General features: G+C 38.3%; 1 protein-coding gene across 1 annotated transcript in view; it reads right to left on the bottom strand.

The window, feature by feature from the left end:
* Nucleotides 1-19,295, bottom strand: part of nup93 (nucleoporin 93) — a 66,124-nt gene extending 46,829 nt beyond the window's left edge. Inside the window, exons 1-3 of the mRNA XM_041796544.1 lie at nt 19,140-19,295; nt 16,729-16,911; nt 16,237-16,354 (exon numbers count right to left, since the gene is read on the bottom strand). Of these exons, the coding sequence (XP_041652478.1) occupies nt 16,237-16,354; nt 16,729-16,907 (297 nt within the window). The 5' untranslated portion in view covers nt 16,908-16,911; nt 19,140-19,295. The remainder of the gene's footprint in view (nt 1-16,236; nt 16,355-16,728; nt 16,912-19,139) is intronic.
* Between the last annotated feature and the right edge of the window lie 841 nt (nt 19,296-20,136).

The raw sequence follows: 20,136 nt of genomic DNA, 5'->3' as shown, positions 1-20,136 counted from the left end.
CTATAATTCCCACTGAGAATATGAATTTTACTATTATTAACTCCTCTGTGGGTGTCTAAACACAGCAGACAATGTGGCAGAATGAAAGAAGAGCAGAAGACAGAGCAGTGGCAAAAAAGAAGTGTGACAGACAAAGCACATGCCTGTCTGTGAGTGAGTGTATGTGTGGGTGCATATCCATGTGTATAGGCAATACTCACTCATGCTGAGCGGCCGCCTGCCTGCCAGGCACACAGACAGGCAGAAGAGAAGACACGATGCGACAAGAAAGAGTCAAAAATAGTTTTTTGTCTTTTGTCTGTGCCCAGGTACCAGGGCTTTGACAGCCCAGGAGACCTGCATCGGTCCTCCACCTCTCCATCCCTCTGTCCGACTGTGCCAGTGCAGCAGCAGAGGCCGCCATGCTGGGGCGTGTTCCCTGTGCCCTTTTGAGCCGACATGGCAGCTTGCAGCTCTTTCCCCCTGGCTTAAAAGCAGGTCGGAGATTCTTGTGTCTGAACCGGTGTGCCGAGTGGAAGTGCCACATCGAGACTCACTGGTGGTAGTTTTATTGTCGGAGGGTCGTACCAACTGAGCGCTTAGACGCAGGGGGGACACCACGAGAAACATCTATGGATTCATATAGAATATCAGTTCCTACCATCAGCTGACACCCCCTCCCTTCGTCAGCCTACATCCTCGCTCTCTCTCCTCACTTCATCCCAGCATCCTGACTGCCCGCCTCCCTCCTCCCTCAGTCCCACTCATTTTCTTTCTTTATTATCCATCTATGCATCCTTCCTTTCTTCCCTCCCTCTCTCCTCCCTCCCTTGGCTCAATGCAATTATAGTAATGGATTTTTTCCCCCTCGCTTGATGGCTTCCAACATCCTGTCTTGAAATGAGGCTAATCATGCTCTTAAGGGTCATGTTTAGTTAATGAAGGGTTTGGGAGGCACATGTGGGAAGAAAAAGAGGGTGGGGGGCATTCCTATATGCAGACTGACTATCACAGCTCACACAAAGCAGGCATGTTCAGACTAGGGCTGGGTAATATATTGAGTTTTTATGGTATATTTTTTATATTGATATAGATTGTGTTGATTAAAAAAAAAAAACAAATGTAGGGCATTATACTCTGTAAAAAGGTTTCTTACAGTAAGACCCACCAACACTAGCATGCTTATTAACTACAAGTTGATCTATCTGAAAGATAGTGTGAATCAGGATTATCATTTTAATGATCATATTTTATTTAGGAGCATTGATAAAAATCAATAAAATAAAATTATACTGATAGATGCTTGATAAAATAGCAACAAAAATGAAACCCTAGACATCAAGTATTGGGCAGTTTATCATGCTGATTATCAAAACTTGCAGGCAAACTCCTGCATGCCATCCACATTGCATAAATATATTGGCAACTTTTGGAAAACCCTCACCAGTTCCTCCTACTTTACCACATGTTGTCCTCATATTTGTGCAATTTAAAAGGCCTCTCTCCCACCAGTTAAATATGTTATTCCATCAATGATTAAAATAACCAAGACTTTATAATTTGGAAACACGTTGACACACAGACTCTTTGACAGGGCGTAGATGGCCTGGTGGTTAGGTTGTGCCCCATGTACGTGGGAGGTCCAGATTCAAGTCATTCACCACTCTCATCCCTGCTTCCAGCTCTATCCACTGTCCTATCCAAGGCAAAAAGCCCCCATAATGAATATTTTAAAAAAAGTTTTTTGACTACCTTTTTCCATGAAGAAGTATAGACAAAGACTAGCTAAAATAGTTATTTTGTGATAAACTGATGAAAAGTAATTTAATTCAAAATTTTAATAATTATTACTTTCATAATATGGCCAATGAAATTAGTTCAAAGAAAACAATTGTTCTGATGAAAAGTACAGACTAAAATGTAGGGAGTTTTAATTAAAAAAAATGAACTAAGATGTTGAGTTTTGTGACTAAAAGAAGACTTACATTTCTAAGAGTGAAAATAACTGAAATGTGCCTTAAACTACAAGGATTTTTAATCGTAAGACTAAAACTATGTTTTGAAAACATCTGCCAACAATAATGGGCAAAAAAACAGACATTGCAATTGTTTTTCTCTCAAGAATATACAGTATATTACATGTTTTAGATATGAAACAAAATCAAATAGCTAAATGAAGTGCCTTTTTATTTACATTAACATTTTAAATCAACAATAACATTTTTTTTCCAATTTGCTTCTGAAAGTCATTTTCATTGACAGCAGCCAGCTCATAGCTCAACCTTGCAAAGCAGATGGATTCACCTGTTTCCCTGTTTCTCACTGGCGAATCCATCTTGCAAAGCTCCCGTATGAACTGTTTGGGCCCGGTTAGAAAGTGACAGGACCAATCAGCGTCGAGAGGCAGTACTTTTGGATGCGGTGGAGTTGTGATGTAAGCAAACAGCAACAAGAGGCCGGTGCAGTTTTGGCGAAAGAGATTAGCATGGATGCTGCTATAGCATCAGCTTTATCAGAGCTTGATGACATTTCTTTGTTAAAGAAGAACAGAGAACAGCAGTGAGTTGTTTTTCTTTTCAAAAACGACAAAAGTCTACAGTCGCCTTGGTTCATGTTATGTAGTTCTCTATGGAGTTTACTCGTTGGTAGCAGGTATGTCACGTGTTTTGTTGCACTGATTGGCTTGTAAAGATGTGGCAGACAGCAATGTTCATCCAATCGCCCACAGAGTTTTTTTCAAATGCTCTGCTCTTTCCCAAACACCATCTATGGAAGGTTTACCAGGTTACTCATAGCTGCCTTTGCAGCTGAACCTACCATAAATATTTAATAATAACCTGTTTCCCTTCCAAACAGTTTTGCTGCGCTCTTCACACATAACACTACTCTACCAATTAACTCCAGGATTATAACTCCGCTGGTGCATCAACGCGGAAATACTCAGGGGTCTGCAGAGCGCGGTCTGCTGACTGAAAAACAGAGACAGTTAAACACTTCCTAACAATGTACCAACAATGTTCCCTTAAAGTTGTGTTACTCTGAGATCCTTTCAATGACACCAGAGGTTGCTGGGCACAGTTTTAGAGCTCAGATTTAAATCCTACCAGGGTGATCAGACAAGTGTGAGAGCGAGGGAAGTAGAGTGAGAGGCAGGTGATAAAGATGTTTCATTTCAATATGGAACATTTTAAAATAAAATGTATTAGAAAACAATTTAACCTATACATAAGAAAGGGAAAAACCTGACTAAACCTTTAATTATACTTTCAAATATTGAGCCCATTTAAACTAAATATGATACTAGATGCTAAATATGTATCAGTGCAGTTTGATTAATACTACAGTAATTTCAAAGATTATAATCCTGGCATTGGAAAACCTTCTGTTATACCTTTATGGAAAAAAATCAATACAAATATATCCTGTATCCCCATTCAGCAACAAGGCATTATTTTAGTCCATATTGCCCAGCCCTAGCTCATACATACACCTGCACACAGAGTACTGGCACATGGCACACGCTCATTCACACAGCCACATGCCTAAGAGCTGCTCTCATATGTGCAGGCCAGTACAGACAGGCTGACAATGCATTCGCCCACGTGCAGCCAAATCTACGCTGGATCCACACATTCATTCATAAGAACATGGAGACGGTGCATACGCCAGCTATCGATCGCTGCTGACACAGATACAGGCATGCACACACAGCACAAAGAATCTGTACACAGCACGCACACACATCCTGTGAAGCTATGTCTGTAGTGTTCGTCTATCTCGGCAGATGCTGTGGGCTTAGCCAAATGCATCCGCTGAACGCATGCCATCACTGCTGAGGGATGTGAGTGTGTGTATGTATGGAGGCGGGGAGGGCGGATGAGGAGAAAAGGATGGAGAGAGACGATGGAAATGGGTAAAACAAAAGAAAAAAATGCCAAGATGAGAGCTAAGAAAAGGAAAACGGTGAAATAGAAAGACAAAATGAACAAAGCAGAGAAAAAAGCAGAAAAGCGGTACAGCAGAGACAGTGAGAGAGCACCAGGAAAGATGGAACAGTGAAAAGTGAGACGAGGACACGGACAGAAAAAATTGCAGTCAGTCGCCATTTTTCTACTGGCGCTGCTCTCCGCCTTCCACTTCTACTTTCATTTTTCTGTCTGTTTTTTCATTTGATTTCTATCTTCTGTCCCTGACTCTCCTCTTCTCTCTTTTATCTTGGTTTCAGCCTCTCTTCTCTCCTACTTGTCACCCTTCTGTGTTTAGAATTGCATACATTCACAGCAAATAACCCTGCAGCATCGTAGACCAACCCACGACAATTCAAGCACGACAGTCACAGACATAGAGAACATACGGAGCAAATGTTAAAGAAAATGATTTGATTGTCAACAGCTCTGCTCTGCTGTGATGACAGCTGGTGATACAGAGCAGTGTTAGTGACATTATAATGAGGTTTTCCAAAAAATTTATATTTTTCTGCACTATTTTAAAATGCTGCAGTGACCTTTTGTACTTCAGTCTAAATCTCTGTTGAGCCATATATCCATGCATGGCTGTATATTAAAGATAAGGACATTAAGGTGCAACTGTGGTCAAAACTAATGAAATCTTAATTATACCAAACCTGCAATGCATCCTGCACAAACCTAACTGACAAAGACAATGCTGGAAAATAAAAAAATAAAGTTCAACAGATATATGAATACAATGTATACAATGTTCATCCATGTTCACGGGCTTCTAATTTTATATTAAGTAATGCAAAATTAACCAGGAAAAATCATAGCTACAAGAACAATTGCTGATGCACTGATCCAGCTCTGATACTGATCTGATACTTGAGTTTTGGGTATCTGCCAATACTGACCCGATCAAAAACAAGGGATGCAGGTGATTAGCCAGCTAAACGGCAAGCCTGTAACACTGCACTGCATGGTCAGGTTATACCTCCAGGTATCTGCAATGTAGACACAAGCTTTTATGTCTTTTAACTCTTCTGATAAAGTTTCATAGGTTCTTGCAGAGGTCATGTAGAGAGCTTATAGGAAGTAATTACATGAAAACAAACTTTTCAGTCGTTCCCAGTGTTTTGGATCTTTTAATTCATCACTGGAAGTTTGCGATGCAGCCAATGTTACACGACGTTGTGTTTCGTTCCATTAAATCTGCCTCTTTTGCTTGTATGTGGTTAAACACCACCTTTAAAACATGAACTGTGGATAAACTGCATGTAGTGGTAAAAGCTGTTGGCATATCAAGCGTGAAATACCTCCAGACTGCTTGTTGGCTTCCTCCATGCTACGCACAGGCTTGGCAGCGTACTAAAGACACTGATGTAGTTCGCTCACATGCTGGTGGTAAACATGCAATAACATGACAATAATGTATGGATGAGCAAGAGCCTTTTAAACTGAATAAAAACAAAACTGAAATTCTTTTAGTAGGAGCCAAAGCAAATAGAGACAAACTACAAACACAGATTTTAACATCATCACATTATCCACAAAAATTTGGAATTCACTCCCACTGCAAGTTAAAACAGCGAGCTTTCTTGATGCTTTTCAAAGAAAACTCAAGACTCATCTTTTTAATCTGACTTTAAACATTAGGTAATTTCACTGTCCAGTTTAATATTTTTACATTTTTAATCAATGTTTAATTTTTGGTTGTATTTTGTTTCCCTTTCACCAATTGTATGTATTTTTCTGACTTCTTTGTAAAGCACTTTGGGCTGCATGATTTTATGTATGATAGATGCTATACAAATAGAGTTGGATAAAGAGTTGAGCTGAGTAACATAGTACTGAGCTGTACTAACTGGCCTCAAAGACTGACTCTATGGATCAGCACATCATCATCAAAAACCAATCTAGCTATGAGTCTGGATTGGACCGAAATCCAGTGTCATGATTAGATTTGACCATTTCTGAGAAAACTGCCATCAGATACCAGCTTTAAAAGCTTTACCAACATTTTTGCACAAGTAAATACAGTGGTGCTTAGCTTACCTATGAGCAGTTTTGGGTAGCATTACTTTTAAAACTAACTCATTAGATTACTATGCGAAATATAACGGGTATTAGGAGTATTTATGTGTTTCTAAATATTAACCTCCTAAGATGCTGCATGCAAATGTGTGGATGTTACATTGTGGCTTTCCTACAGCATAGTAATATTTCTGCTACTTCACTTTTTGAAATAATTGTCCAGAATATCCATGGAGGTTTAAGGACTTTCCTCAGATGTTGGAATAATTTGCTGTTTGGAAATTACCGAGTATTTTCATGTAAATTTTATTCAAAGATTTGGGGAAATTGCTTTGATTGTTTTTTTTTTTTTTGGGGGGGGGGGGGTGGGGGGCATTTTTTGAAATTCAGGAAATTAATTTATAATTTTTGGGGAGTTGGATTAGGAATTTGGAGGTAGGGTTTGTCCTTTTAATTTTGGGGGAATTTTCATGGAAATTTGAGGGAATTTATTTGGATGTTTCTATATTTTCATGAAATTTACAAATGCATTTTATTTTTTGTTCTTTTTAGAACTTGCTAAGAAATGTTAGGGGAAATTTCCCTTTCATTTTTTAAGGAATTTGAAGGAATCTGAAGAAATGTTGTGGTACTTTTTGTGGGATACTTAAAAAATGTGTTCAAGAATTTTCACAGGAATTTAGGTAATTTCTTTGAATTTTTGGGGAAATTGTTTTGGTTTAGAGAAGGAAAATTTCCAAGAAATTCCTGTTCAAAGACAAGACTAATATTTTAACTTATCAGACCCTACCTATCCCAAATAAGAGGGAGAAATCAAAAATGTTTTCCAGACAAAAGCTCAGGTCTCAGGAGGTTAAAACCTTTCAACCACTCGTTCCACTTGTTGGTAGAAAAACAATGTAATGACCACATGTCTGCATTTAGATGTAATGACTACCATCATTGTAAAGCCTAATTTACAGCCCATGATCTAAAACTCTGTAGCCTGATAACACCACTAACAGACGTAGAAACCTTTACAGCTCCTTAATATACTCACGGTTTGACAACAAACCAGGCAGAGACATACAGAATCACACAAATGCTGTGCGTAATGATCGTGCTTAACTGGAAAGGCTGTACAGCTGATTCAATGAAAACAAAACAGGAGTTTTAAACTTGTGTTTCCCCCATGATGCTGATCATGCCCCTTTCATCAAACAGAAAGGGGATAATTCCACAGTGTAATGCCCTCCTCTCTGCCATCTCACTAGCTCAATAAGCTGGTGACGGGCGCACACTGACACAGCTGTGTGGTAAACACATGTTGGCACGGTGCTACAGGAGAAACAGTGCTGATGCTTTGAGGAGCTTCTTTTTGTTTCTCTTTTCTTGTAACAAGAAGGGAAAGGAAACAGGGGACTTTCTTTCAGAAACAGAATACTTCTATGAAAATGTAACTAATAACAAATTACTTGCAAATCTGACTCTTTTCAAATTAGCTGGAGATTTGTTTGGTTTGTTAGTTTATTTGAAAGAGACCGTACACAACACAGTGGTCAGCAAGAGTAACTTAAAAAGCTGATTTATTTCAGTGGTCCCTGGACAGGATCTAACTTGATCCATTTAAATTGTTAGTAGTCTGTCCTCTTCAAATGCCACCCTGAACATGTCTTACAACTACATGTCACAATCTCTCTTAGAGACAGTGAATGATTGCCACACTGCTAACATTTCTCCTATGTTTGACCACTAAAACAAATCAGAATTTCTCTAAAAAGTATGTTTTCTCCACATGTTGGCCTACCTGCTACCTACCAGTACCATGGTTAAGACCTCAACCTACTGTAAAATTGACAGTTCTGAAGAATCGATCTACAGCCCTCTAGCTGCTTAAAGTGCAGCTGCCCATCTTTAACTGAGGAATCTTTTCGATCAAGTTTTTTTATGAACACATTTTTAAAACGTGTGATGATGACCTAATGAGGCACCTCCAGCCAGATCTGAGGCATTGTGTATTCAATCCCATTTGAGGCAGTGAAGCGGCTGCTTGAATGAGGGGGGATTTCAGTCACATCAAGCCATGTGCATTTGGTGATGGTGGCAGCTGCAATTGCAGTCATATGGATTCATATGCAAGCCCCTGCATTTTAGACTGGCAAACTGGTCAAAATGGACAAAAAAGTAGAAGTATTTATTAGAAATGCATCGTTTTTGATATCATTCACTCATCTGCCTCTGCTAAAGGATGAATGAGAAAAACAAATCCACTATAAAATCTGAAGAAGCGGCAGTCTGCACAGAAAGATCTACACTCACATCCATGAAGCCTTGGACCTCTCTGTATCTATACAGCCCTCTATAGTAAGATCATCAGTCATTTGCATTCAGCCGCATATACAGACACATCATTCACACATCCGTTCCCCCGGTTTGTGTGTGAGATACACACAGAAACCGCAGAGGCATGAAGGTCATTCAAGCAAAGAAAAAAGCGTGCATACATACACATACATTTACACACAGACACTAACAAACATCAACATGTTTACATTTTCTGTCCTCCCAGTTAACCTCCAATCCCGTGTTTTTCATCATTGTACTCTAAATTCTATCTTTAAAATGTTTTTGCATTATTCCACTAGTTTGAACTTTGATTTCAAACATCTATATACAAGATCAATTTAAGCGACCCTGTTTCACGTTGTCCCACACAAAGTAAGCCAATCATGTATTTTGTTGTTGTTGTTTTGCAAAGTCCCAGCATCAATTAACCTCGATTGTCCTCAGTGAATTTGGTGACGTAGAGTGACTGCAGCCCTGCCAGCAGGATGCTAAACGGAGATCTAGAGGGGGAAGGAGAGTGGGCTGCAGTGTTGATCAGAACTTGACTCGGTTTTCTTTCAAACAGAATTTATCACCAGACCTCCCTGTGGTTTTGTTATTTCTTTGCCAAACAGGCCTCCAGAGTCTGATTAACTTTTTTCAGGCTCTTTGTTATGAAAATACACTCAGTCAAGATTAGAATCACAATTAGCTACAATTTGAAATTAGAGTCGACTGTTTGTATATAATCAGACGTTCTTAATTAAAACAGAAATCCCAAAGTCCCAGTGGCAAGCTTTGCAAACTAGATTCTCCCCTCTGATGGTTTATAATATGATCTTTAACAATTAGTATCTTTTGAAATGATAATATTGTATAATATCTTTTGATTGTGTCAAAGATGTTGATTTCTCTTCCTGGCATTCTGCATTGCTATATTTTTGTTCATGCACATGTGTCAATAGTAGACAACCCATTTAACCCCATCAGTACATTGAGTTTGAGTCATACTATGGTTTATTTTGCCACTTAGGAACGTGTGCGATGTGGGTTTCATGAAAAGGTCAGTGACTAATTAGCTGATCTGACAGGAACAAATTCATCCCATACACTAATATTTTCCTTTTTGTCTTTGTCAAAAGATGTTGGGATGCAAATAGATAATATTGATGAAATAAAGGGGACTTTCCTGATGCCTGCTTAAAAAATAATGAATGCTAGGTCACTAATGGCGTCTGGATACAGACCCAAGTGCCATCCAATCTGCACCTGTGCGTGCCTGATATTAAATTCTGACAACCACTCCTCTATCAACCTGTGTAGCTTTTTTAAATTTATGGTGATCTTTCCTGACCTGTGCATGTTCTCTTGTCTTAGCAGTAGCTAAAGACTCTGAGCTTTTAAATAAGAAAAGTTGACAATGAAAAATAGACTTTTTAATCAAATTATATTTCTATTCTTTCTGTAGGCGAATAAAACCAACACTCCACACGTACTTCACGATCATTTAGTGCGGTAATGTCAAAAATTACTATGAGTCAAAACGTGTTTTTGAGCAGCCACACTGACATCTGATCTGAGGGTGTGGAAAATAAATGACCATAGAGATTGATTATGATCAATGTGGCAATAATTTATGACCAACAATGTTCCCTTAAAGTTGTTTTAACTTTAGGTTTACATATAGACCCATTGACAGCTCCAGGACTGTTTGATAAAGGCCTGATATCAGCTCAGAGTCAAACAGGATGACTAAGAGAGAAACACATATCACAGCTGTTTGTTTTTTTCAATATTGGCTTTAAAATTAATAACCAACACTTCATCTTTCATTTAAATTTCCCTAAATTATGGCTTTATATGTGAAATAGGCATGTTTTCAGAGCTGTTAGTAGGTAGCCTATTTTGTATTTACAAAGATTCTTTCACTTGCAACAAAAGAGTTTATTTGGATATTTTATTGGTATTGTTAGATTATCTTAATTTTATTATTACCTGGAGTTCATAAAATATTGTTTGAATATTTGTGTGAACTAGACTGAATTATATTACAGGTAAAATAAAATTATGGCACGGACCATCACTGAAGGACATTTGTTCCTCCCAGAAATTTTATCAATGATTTCGCTGAACACTAATTCTCTGTATATTAAATAAACCATGGAGGTAAATATGTTGAATCTGATCTTATGATTATATAAAGGGTTTTAGTGGGCCCGGAAGATTTTCAGATTTCATTTCGGGCCACGACATACTCAAGTTTGGGGAAGGCTGATTTTACCAATTTAGCATTATTCAACCATTAGAAAATTTAAGAATAAACCACCATAAGTGGTTTAGCCCTTTCAGACAACAATATCTTTTTAGGGAGCTCTGATATGAAATTAGAAGAAGGTTTAAATGAGTCTCCGCAACATTTTGCTTTTCCTTTCATTTGCCATTACTAGAAAATTGGTCCACTGTTTTCCAGAATGCTTGGGAACCCCGTTAGCGTCCACTTATTTCTCCTTCATTTTTTTTTTTTAAATCAAGCAATCATTCTCGTAAAACTGTACTTTTATTATGTTTGTCTAAAGATTAATGTAAACACAATGCTTGAACTTCCTCTGACCTTCCTTATTTTCTTGTGCAACCTTCCTGGAATTTCATTGCTCTAATAAAGTCGTGGTTTGTAGGTAATACAGCAAAGGAATTATTCTACTTTAACGATACTCTGCAGACTTATCCTGAAGGGAACTTTGTAATTTACTGTCTTCTTATAAACCAATAAAAGGAAAAGAGTACAAGAAGAGAAGGATAAAGTGTGTGAGTGCATGTGTGTGTATGTGGGTCTCAGTGCTGCCAGAAGCTAAGTGCTCTTCCAGTCATTCAGTGAGTAAGTCAGTCAGTTGAACCGACCCAGGCCAGCACACATCCGGCTGACCAAGACAAATGAGAGCTACTAAGACAACAGAGGTTAGTTAATGTAAAAAAAATAAAAAGTGGAGAACAGCAAGAGTGGAAGAGACAGAAATAAAGAGGAGCTAGAGAAAGAGGGAGACGTGGTGTTAAACTGGTGTCACATTTATGGCTGAACAGGCCAGAGGGAACAGACGGGATGGAGAGAGATGAATGAACAGATACAGACAGACAATTAAGCAGGCTAGAAAAGAGAGATGAAGAAAGAGAGAAACAGATGGAGCTCAGGGACACGAAGCAACTTGTCTGATCCACGGGAGGAGAGAGTGTGAGTTGGAGAGGAAAGAGGTGAGTGGTATTAAAAAGAAGAGATGCAGAAAAAGAAATGTTCACATCTATGTTGAACTGTTCCAAATAGGACTATTTTAAAGGAAATTATGCACAAACATGGAAACCAGATATTACAACGCACAAAGCCTCATAGCAATGCCATATTTAAGCTTTGCACCTGAACAATCTTATAAGACGAGTGTTCAGACTCAAAAGACACACAGGGTTAATCCAAATAAGACTCTTTGCCCCTGCCACTTAGCACAACTCCTTTGTTTTGCACATTCACATTCAGGGTTCAGATGTCCTGATTCTTGTAAGAATGGAGAGTGAGGTGCTACAGGGACGTGGCTCTCCAGACTGAGCTTTTTCATCAGCACACTACATACAGTTTTATGGGAAATCTCCAAGAAGGCCTTAGAAATCCTCAGCTACAGGGTTGCTCGATTACAGCAAAAATCATGATCACAATTATTTTGATCACTGAGATTACGCTTACGAAATACGATTACTCGTTGAATTTACAACACCTTCATCACATGCATTTATCAAACTTAGACACTTTGAAAAACAAGCATTAAAGGAGAACAAATGAGTGGAAAAAAACATTAATAGATTTTAAAAAGGCTATATAATAACAACGAAGAAACAAGAAATATATTTTTTTATGGCCAAAATAAAAGAACAAACACTGAAACATTTGCCACATGACAAAACCTGTAGACAAAACAACACAGCATGCAGCATAGTGACTGTATACTTGTTGTTTTCTAGTTTTAATGACCGTGGGAAGCCAAAATTGTGATTGAAATTGAAACTAGCTGAGTTGCCCAGTTCTATTCAGCAAGATTTTAAAATTGAAAAACTGAAGCAGAACTGCAGTATTCAGTTGAAAACAAGAAAGAGTATAGCCGTTTAATATAATCTAACATGCCAAATCTGCGCCAGAGATGTCTCCAAGAAACGACATTAATTTGACAGCTAAACTAACTGCCTTCCATCCGGCTGTCTACGTCCAACCACCGCTCCCAGCTCCAAGTCTCACAGATGCATCAACAGAGGACAGCTTGGATCATTACCAGTCTGCAGCAGAGAGTGACTGAAGCCTTTCACTGAGTTACCAACAGCCCTGAATGCCACAGCTTCAGAAACTTTCAAACACAGTCCTGATTCATGAGTTTGATCAATTTTAAAGCTCAATAATCTTGCACTTTAATGAGGATGAACTATGGTAGCTAATTTCAAAAAACGGTGCATTTGCATATAAGGATCACCCAAAAGGGAGTGTCAACAGTCAAAATAAGCCATCCTCCACACATTGGCCACATGTGGCCAATGTGTGGAGGCAGTCCTTCAATGACGAAGACATTGATGTCAGGCCCTCTCCTTCTCCAGACCTAAATCCAACAGCCCATTATGTATCTTACATCTGGCACCAGCAGTTCTGCCACAAACTGTCCAGGAGCTCACTGAAACCCTGACCCAGTACTGTGAGGAGATCCACCAGGACACCATCTGCAGGCACATCATGAGCATGCCCAGATCTTATCTGGAGTGCATTTAAACACAGAAGAACCATAGACACTACTGAGTCACAAACTGAGTTGCTGTGATAAAGTCTGCACAAGCTGGATGTGGCTGTGATCTCAATGTTCACAGGGATTTTTAGGGATGCACGATATTGGATTTTTGCCGATATCCGATATGCCGATATTTTGAAACAAATTTTGGCCGATACGATATTTAATTATATTTTTTTTCCACTGTTGAAAAAACCAATTCTATCATGGACTTCAATTGTTTTTAAATATTTTTAGTCTTTTTTTGTACAAACTGACAAACATTTGATTTCTATCGGAACTGAAGGATATATTGTTCGGATGGTTTTCTTTTTTGTTTTTCCAATACTGCCATACACTAATGACAAACTTACAGTAACGTCTTTGGGTTGCATGTGTATTAAATGCTTTCATGTATTTTTAACAGTGGAGCCCAAGTCATCTGCATTTTTGAGGGCAATAAGCAGCAGCAAAATAACCTGCTGACACTGAGCTCCACAATGCTAAAAAGAAATAGCTTATACATTTAAATTGATTCTCCTTATTACTCAGCCAGTTTGCAGGATGGCTCCCTGGGATACTCCTGACAAAGGGCTTTAAATAACAACAAAAAGACAGATTCTTAAATGCAAAAAATCTAGCCATAGTTCAGAGCTTACTTATGATTCTAAATTTCTTTGACTCAAGATAAACAGAAATAACACTTCAATTGAAGTAGTTTTCCCGATTCTGCTTTGAACAGCACAAACTAACTAAGCAACCAAGTTTAATGGGCATTTCACTGTAAACAGCTCTGTAACAACACAGTGACATCAAAATCTCCAGTGCTGGACACACCTTCATGCATCTTCAAGTGTGCACGGGAGACGGCACATAGAAGTCCATCATTGCTTTTGCCATGTTTCGCGCATGTCACGTAGGACAACATGCACGTTCTTTTTATCTCTATTTTCAATGTCCCAAACATGTTATCAAAAGCGGCTGCAACTCTGGCTGCTGAGTACTCCTATGAGTGTAGGAGAGAAGTTTTTAAGAGTGAAATCCTCATTTATCCACGGAGGCAGCGAGGCTAAACGTGCTAACAGGACAGACACTCGATGTCCATTTTTCTGTGATGAAGCTAATATGTTTAGCTTTAACGAGGAGCTTCTCTACATGACTGGAAACTAAGTTTTGCAGTTCAGGTAAGGCTAGAAGTGCCTGCTAGGTATAATGTAGCAGGGCTTTAAATGCATCATTAGCCCGCTGAAGTCTGTATATTCTACCATGCTGAAAGGCTGATTATCAAGAGCTATAAATTTAATGATTTTCCTGTTCAGCTCCTTACCTTTGGTTGTCACTGCTGTATTTTTTAGCTTTGTCGAATGACTTAAGTAGAGGCTGCTGCCAAGTTTTCCCTGGCACAAAGTCTGCCATTCTTTATAGTCCTTGTAGTCATCAGGTTGGCATTTTTTTTAGATGCAAAATTAAACTGGTGGTGTTAAAGGCATGTTGCCAAGCTCCTCCACGTATCTGATGTACTTGACAAGTGATGCAAACAGCTACTTTTCTGTCTTGTTCCCACACCCCAGACTTCTCCCACACAGCTGACATGTTGAGTTTGTTGTTGGTGGCACACGTCCATCGTGATCACGTGCGCTTAATTATGACGTCACATTATCGGCCGTACACATCGGCGTAAATTATACTATCAGCCGATACTGATAATTAACTTTTTAAGCTATTATCCGCCGATACCGATATACTACCGATAATATCATGCATCCCTAGTTCAGTGTGTGTTTGAAATAGACCTCAGTGGGTTGATGATTTTGGTTGGTTTGTTACATCTTTTTATTCAGAGCAATTTATACATATACTTCATTAAAGAATTATTCCTTTATCTTTTCAGTAAGCGTATTTCATTTGAATGTCTATTTCTCTAATATGTAGCTAGTGAGAACATAAAACAGTAGTACATTCACAATGTAGCCTTTCGTAACATGATATAACTACAGGAATAAATGTACTGTGTGGGATTTATAGCTTGTGTACAATGTTCAAACTGCAGCTGATGAAGGTTAAAAAATAAACTTTTTTCCTATTCTCTGAAAATCAGCTATCACATTTCTGTCTCCTTAAATACCTCACAATGTAATATCAAAAAGGTTCATTTAAAAGGTAGAGGAGGATCAGAGTACAAAAGTACAAAATTCAAAACCTTTGTTCTTTCCTACGAAACAATCAGCTCATCAATAGGAATTTGTTATCCCTGCAGCAAAATTTAAAAAAAATTACTTGCACATTTTGTTATGTTATCCGCTTAATGCATTCTCACTCTAAAGAAGTATTTCTTTTTTGTTTTTTACAATCACCCATCTCTCTCGCTCTACTTCTTATATCAAAAACAACACATAAGTGAGGGTTCTTTAATTCCCACAAAATTAGCTAAATAAATAAATAAACACAGATGAGTCATCCTATAGTAAAACAAAATTACTGTAAAACCCAGTTAATAAGTCACCCTGGTATGTAAGCTGCAGTCTGTTTTCCTCTCCAAGAGGATAGAAATGTTATACTGTCCTCCTCCCTGATGATTTCCGTTTCCTTCAGCAAAGTCTTCCATGTGCAGTTTAGCGCATCTGTGTTGCTCTTTTATTGCCATGGGGTTTTGCACAACTAGCTATTGAAAATTAGTAGAGCTTTCAGCCTGCTGTTTTTTGTACATGACAGACTCACAGCCCACATCGCTCCCTCACTTTGCCCTCCGCCTGTCACCTGTTGTCTCTAACTCTAGTGTTTTCAGTCAAACCAGAACTCCACAAGGTTTATTTACTGAACTGTAGCTTAATGTTTCATTTAAATGCAATATTATATTCTAATGAAAGAGAAAAGAGGTTAAAAGTGGTGCCATCTCCTGTCATTGTACATTACAGCATGCTCTGTTAGGTTGCCACTTCCAATACATGTTTGAGGTGGATTTTTAATCATGTAAGCTGTATGTCCTTCAAGTAATGACAGAACATTTCTCAGCTCTTTATTCTAGTTTATTGGTTGCATTGATATAGGACACAGCCATCTTTTTGTTGAAAACATAGGTATCATAATGTGACTCATTCTCCAGATTTTACAGTATATTTTTGTCATGAGACTCTGATCAAGCATTTTGTTTGAAATACAACCTGTTGTGCTATTCCTACCTGTATGTCCGTGTCTTTGACCGGCTCCAGGGGCTCAAAAGTGGTGGCAGCACTTAGACTTTCCAATCTCTGAGAAATGTGGAAAATGTCTAAACCTCTGGATCCAAGGAGGATGGACCTGAGGGCCAGACATAAAATACAGAAGAAAAACTGAATGAAAAACTTCTGATAGAAGAAGACTGATGATAACAATGTAGTTTTGTTCAACAAACACTAGAGGGAGCACAAGTCTGTACTAATATTGTAGTCCTCTGGTTAAAGTTCAGGTCAGTTCACCTCCAGAAATGTGCAGTAGAGTTAAAACTGATGTATTAAAAAAGATAATAAAAAAATATGAATTTAAACAAATATTATTTAAAACATTTGTATAGTGTATAAAACTATACTTTATAGTTTGACACATTTTTAGCACTCTATACATGAACTTGTAGGAGTTCCCAGGATTTTCTTGGGGCTTATTCTGACTCCATATTTATTTGAAATTTTCCTTACGCTTTCACATCAGCAGCATCTTGTGAAGTGCGGGTCAGAGTGCGTGATCGAAGCCTCTCCCCGGCTTGCTGGATCTCCTGGAGGTTCCTCTCAACATGTGGCAGCTCTGACACCGCTTCTGTCTCAGCAGCAAGCTGCTCGGCCTGCTGCAGCAGCTCCCCAAAGCCCTCGGCATCCATACCTCTGAAAAAAAGAGGAAGGGTGTGCATATGAGTGAATGCATAAACAGTATGATAGCACCTAAATTCATCATGGTGATATATTTATAACACAAGTAAGGACTGTTAATGGTTAAACAGGTTCATTTAAAGTTCTGTTCTACAAAACATACATAGTTTAAAATTAAACACTTACTATGAGGTTAAAATGCAATTTTCTACTTCAATCCAACCAAACACATCCATACTGAGGAAATCTGTCAGAGATACAACCATCATGGGGCAGGAAAATATAACAAATTTAGAATGATAACAATGCATCTGATTAACATCATTTTGGCCAGTACTAACCCTTTTGACAAACATCTGCAAATGACATGGGGTTAAACCAATGCCAGCAGCAGATGTTCTTCTGTTGTGTCATATCAATTAAATGATGACATTTAGCACACTGCCTGGCTGATTCACTCAAGACATTTATTGTTGGGTAGAAAATGACTGGCTGGACAAACTCTGATCTCTTTTTGTGGTCAAACATGACAGAAAATGTTGGCATTGTATGAGTGTTGCACCAAAAGATATTTGGAAAAAACTCATCATTTTAAAACAATACTGAATGCTTGTTTCTCTCTCAGTGCCTTTGACTGAAATATTTCAATCACAGAGATGCACAAAATGTGAAAACCAGGGCAGACATGATGTTCAGGCCTAAAGATTTGGTTCTTAAATCTAACTTGGATGAGAAAATAAAGAAGTTTCCATCCTCAAACACAATTTCAAGTTTAAAAAATGAGGATGGACTAAGAAAAAGACTTCCGCTGATGGATGTCTGTTGGTCCTCCCTGAAACTCCACAATCTCATTTGTATATGGTCATTATTATAGTTGATCCAGGCCAGTATTTACAGCCAATATACTGATTGCCAACATCCACAGAAATTCTCCCTATCTGTCAATACTGATAATTACCTTTTAAGTGAATATCTGCTGACACTGATATCATGCCAATAAGATAGCAAATCCTTATTCAAAATAACAATCAAGCCGATTCTTGTTACCACTGTCTTTTCAATATTTCGCTCTTTCAGTGTAACACTCCAACGATGCCAACATTTTCTCTGGTGTTTGCCTATGAAAACAGATCAGTTATGTAACAGTTGACTTTTTCTGCAGTGGAAAGAAAAATAATCATTGATGTTAATCTAAAGAATCAGAGCATCCCATATTTATTTTGTATTCCTATATTTTATCATACAATGCACTGTAACTTCTATTGTTATTTTAATAACCGTTGTATTATAATTCAGCTTCTGCTTTTCTTGTCTTTTCTGTTCCTTTATTAGCTTAATTCTTTGTTGTATATATTACGCTTTATCTACTTTTGGAATTTTGTTGGCTGTTTTAACTTCTTTTTAAACGTTTCCTCATTTTTTCCTAAAAATCTCTGTCATTGTTTTAAAGCATTGTGTTGTTCAAACACCTTGTACTCGAAGTGTGCCTCGTAAATAAACTTGTGTTGCGAAGTTCACTGGAAGGATTTGTGGACATGCAACAACTTCATAAGTAATACAAACAGGACACAATTATTTTGACTGCAATTAAGATGCAATGCCCTGATGTACTGCCAGACTGTTTATAACTGTGTAATTTGTACAGTCACGTAGTACAAAGGTAATGTGAAACGCATACAAAAAATCCTGAAACACTGCCTAAGAACTTCAATATAAGATGTGACAAATACTAACATGTACGCCTTCAAATCCATTTGATAGCATGACCAAGGCAACAACCCCCACATTAAATGTCATGAGAAGAGAACCACTACACTACGGAGACAGTGGTCTTTAAAGGTAGCTTTTAGTTTCAGAATATACAAACATAAAAACACATTTTGACAGCTGGTATAAACAGTGACACCTGTGCGCGTGGACCGTCGAGGTTGTCAGTTTAGCATTAGCGCTTTGCTAACACTTATGCTACCTAGTTTAGAAAATCTCTCCCTTTTTGCGACAATAGAAGGAGACACCCTGGGTGTTTAATTTTATCATCGACGGGGTGAGTAAGATATCAACACCATAACGAAGAAAAAAAAACTTAAACTCGTTTAAATACACATGTCAAATGAATGGCGCTTAACGGTTAGTCAGTAGGCTAAGTGGCTAACGGCTAAACTTTTCTCGCATGTTCGGAGTTCTTTCATTTCTAAACGGTTCCTGTTGAATCATAGACAGTTAATGGCTTAGAAACTTCGTACCTGTTCCGTAGGGCAGATGAGTTGGACTTTATTCCTCTGATAATTAATAGTACAGTTACAAGTTTTACTCAGATTTGCTCAGTAGCAGTCCAACATGCATAAATGTCTGTTATTTGGCCCGGCACTTCTGGAGTTAGTGCTGATTGGACGATACCCGGCGCGTGCCGGATATTTTCTTCTTCTGTTGAGTATTACGGCAGTAAGCGTCCATAACCATTGCACTGCCGCCATCTATTTGATTGTAGGAGCTTTACAAATACTGAGCTGCTGTTGATCATTCATATTGATCAGAATGCTGTTCATTCTCCAACCTAGACCCAGTGTTTTAACTTTGGTCAAGCCATTCACTCAGATATTTCTAGTTCTTCACCTGCTTGGTTTTTTTGTTTCCCTGTTAGAGCTCCCTAAAGCAGAGGTTCTTAATTGGTGGGTTGGGACCCAAAAGTGGGTTGAAGCTGTCTCCAGTGGATCTCTAATGTGTGCCAGGACAAAAGTGTGGCAAAAAGTCAATGATACACAGAAGCCCTAGGTGGACATACGGTATAGCCACACATTATTGGAGGTTTTCTGTGGTGTAGTGGAGGGTAAACACAGGTATATAGAGTATACCGCTTATATTTTGTCAACATAGAGTTGAAAATGAAGAGTTTACCCACTTCTAAAGGGTATATAAATTAAGAGCGTATCCACCTCTGCACACAACACTACACCACTGGGTTTTCCTGTGATGACAGAGAATTCTATACTTATTTCTCACCCATCTCACTGGATAACAAAGCTGGGTTTTCCAAGTTAATCCTCTGAAAAATGACCAAATGTCAATGCTGTCTCCCTCAGAAATGATATCTTTTTTTATTATTATTTGTTTGTTCATCCTGTCTCTGTTCAATCATATTTTGTTCCATTTAGGGTCCAATGGTTGAACATCTTTTAAAATCTGGGTAGTGGTCTCTTACAAGGAAGTGCCACCCTGATCCAAGACAAGTTGAGACCCACA

This window comes from Cheilinus undulatus, linkage group 9 (assembly GCF_018320785.1).
Source record: "Cheilinus undulatus linkage group 9, ASM1832078v1, whole genome shotgun sequence".
Lineage (NCBI taxonomy): Eukaryota > Metazoa > Chordata > Actinopteri > Labriformes > Labridae > Cheilinus > Cheilinus undulatus.
This window is presented reverse-complemented; position numbering and strand designations above follow the sequence as displayed.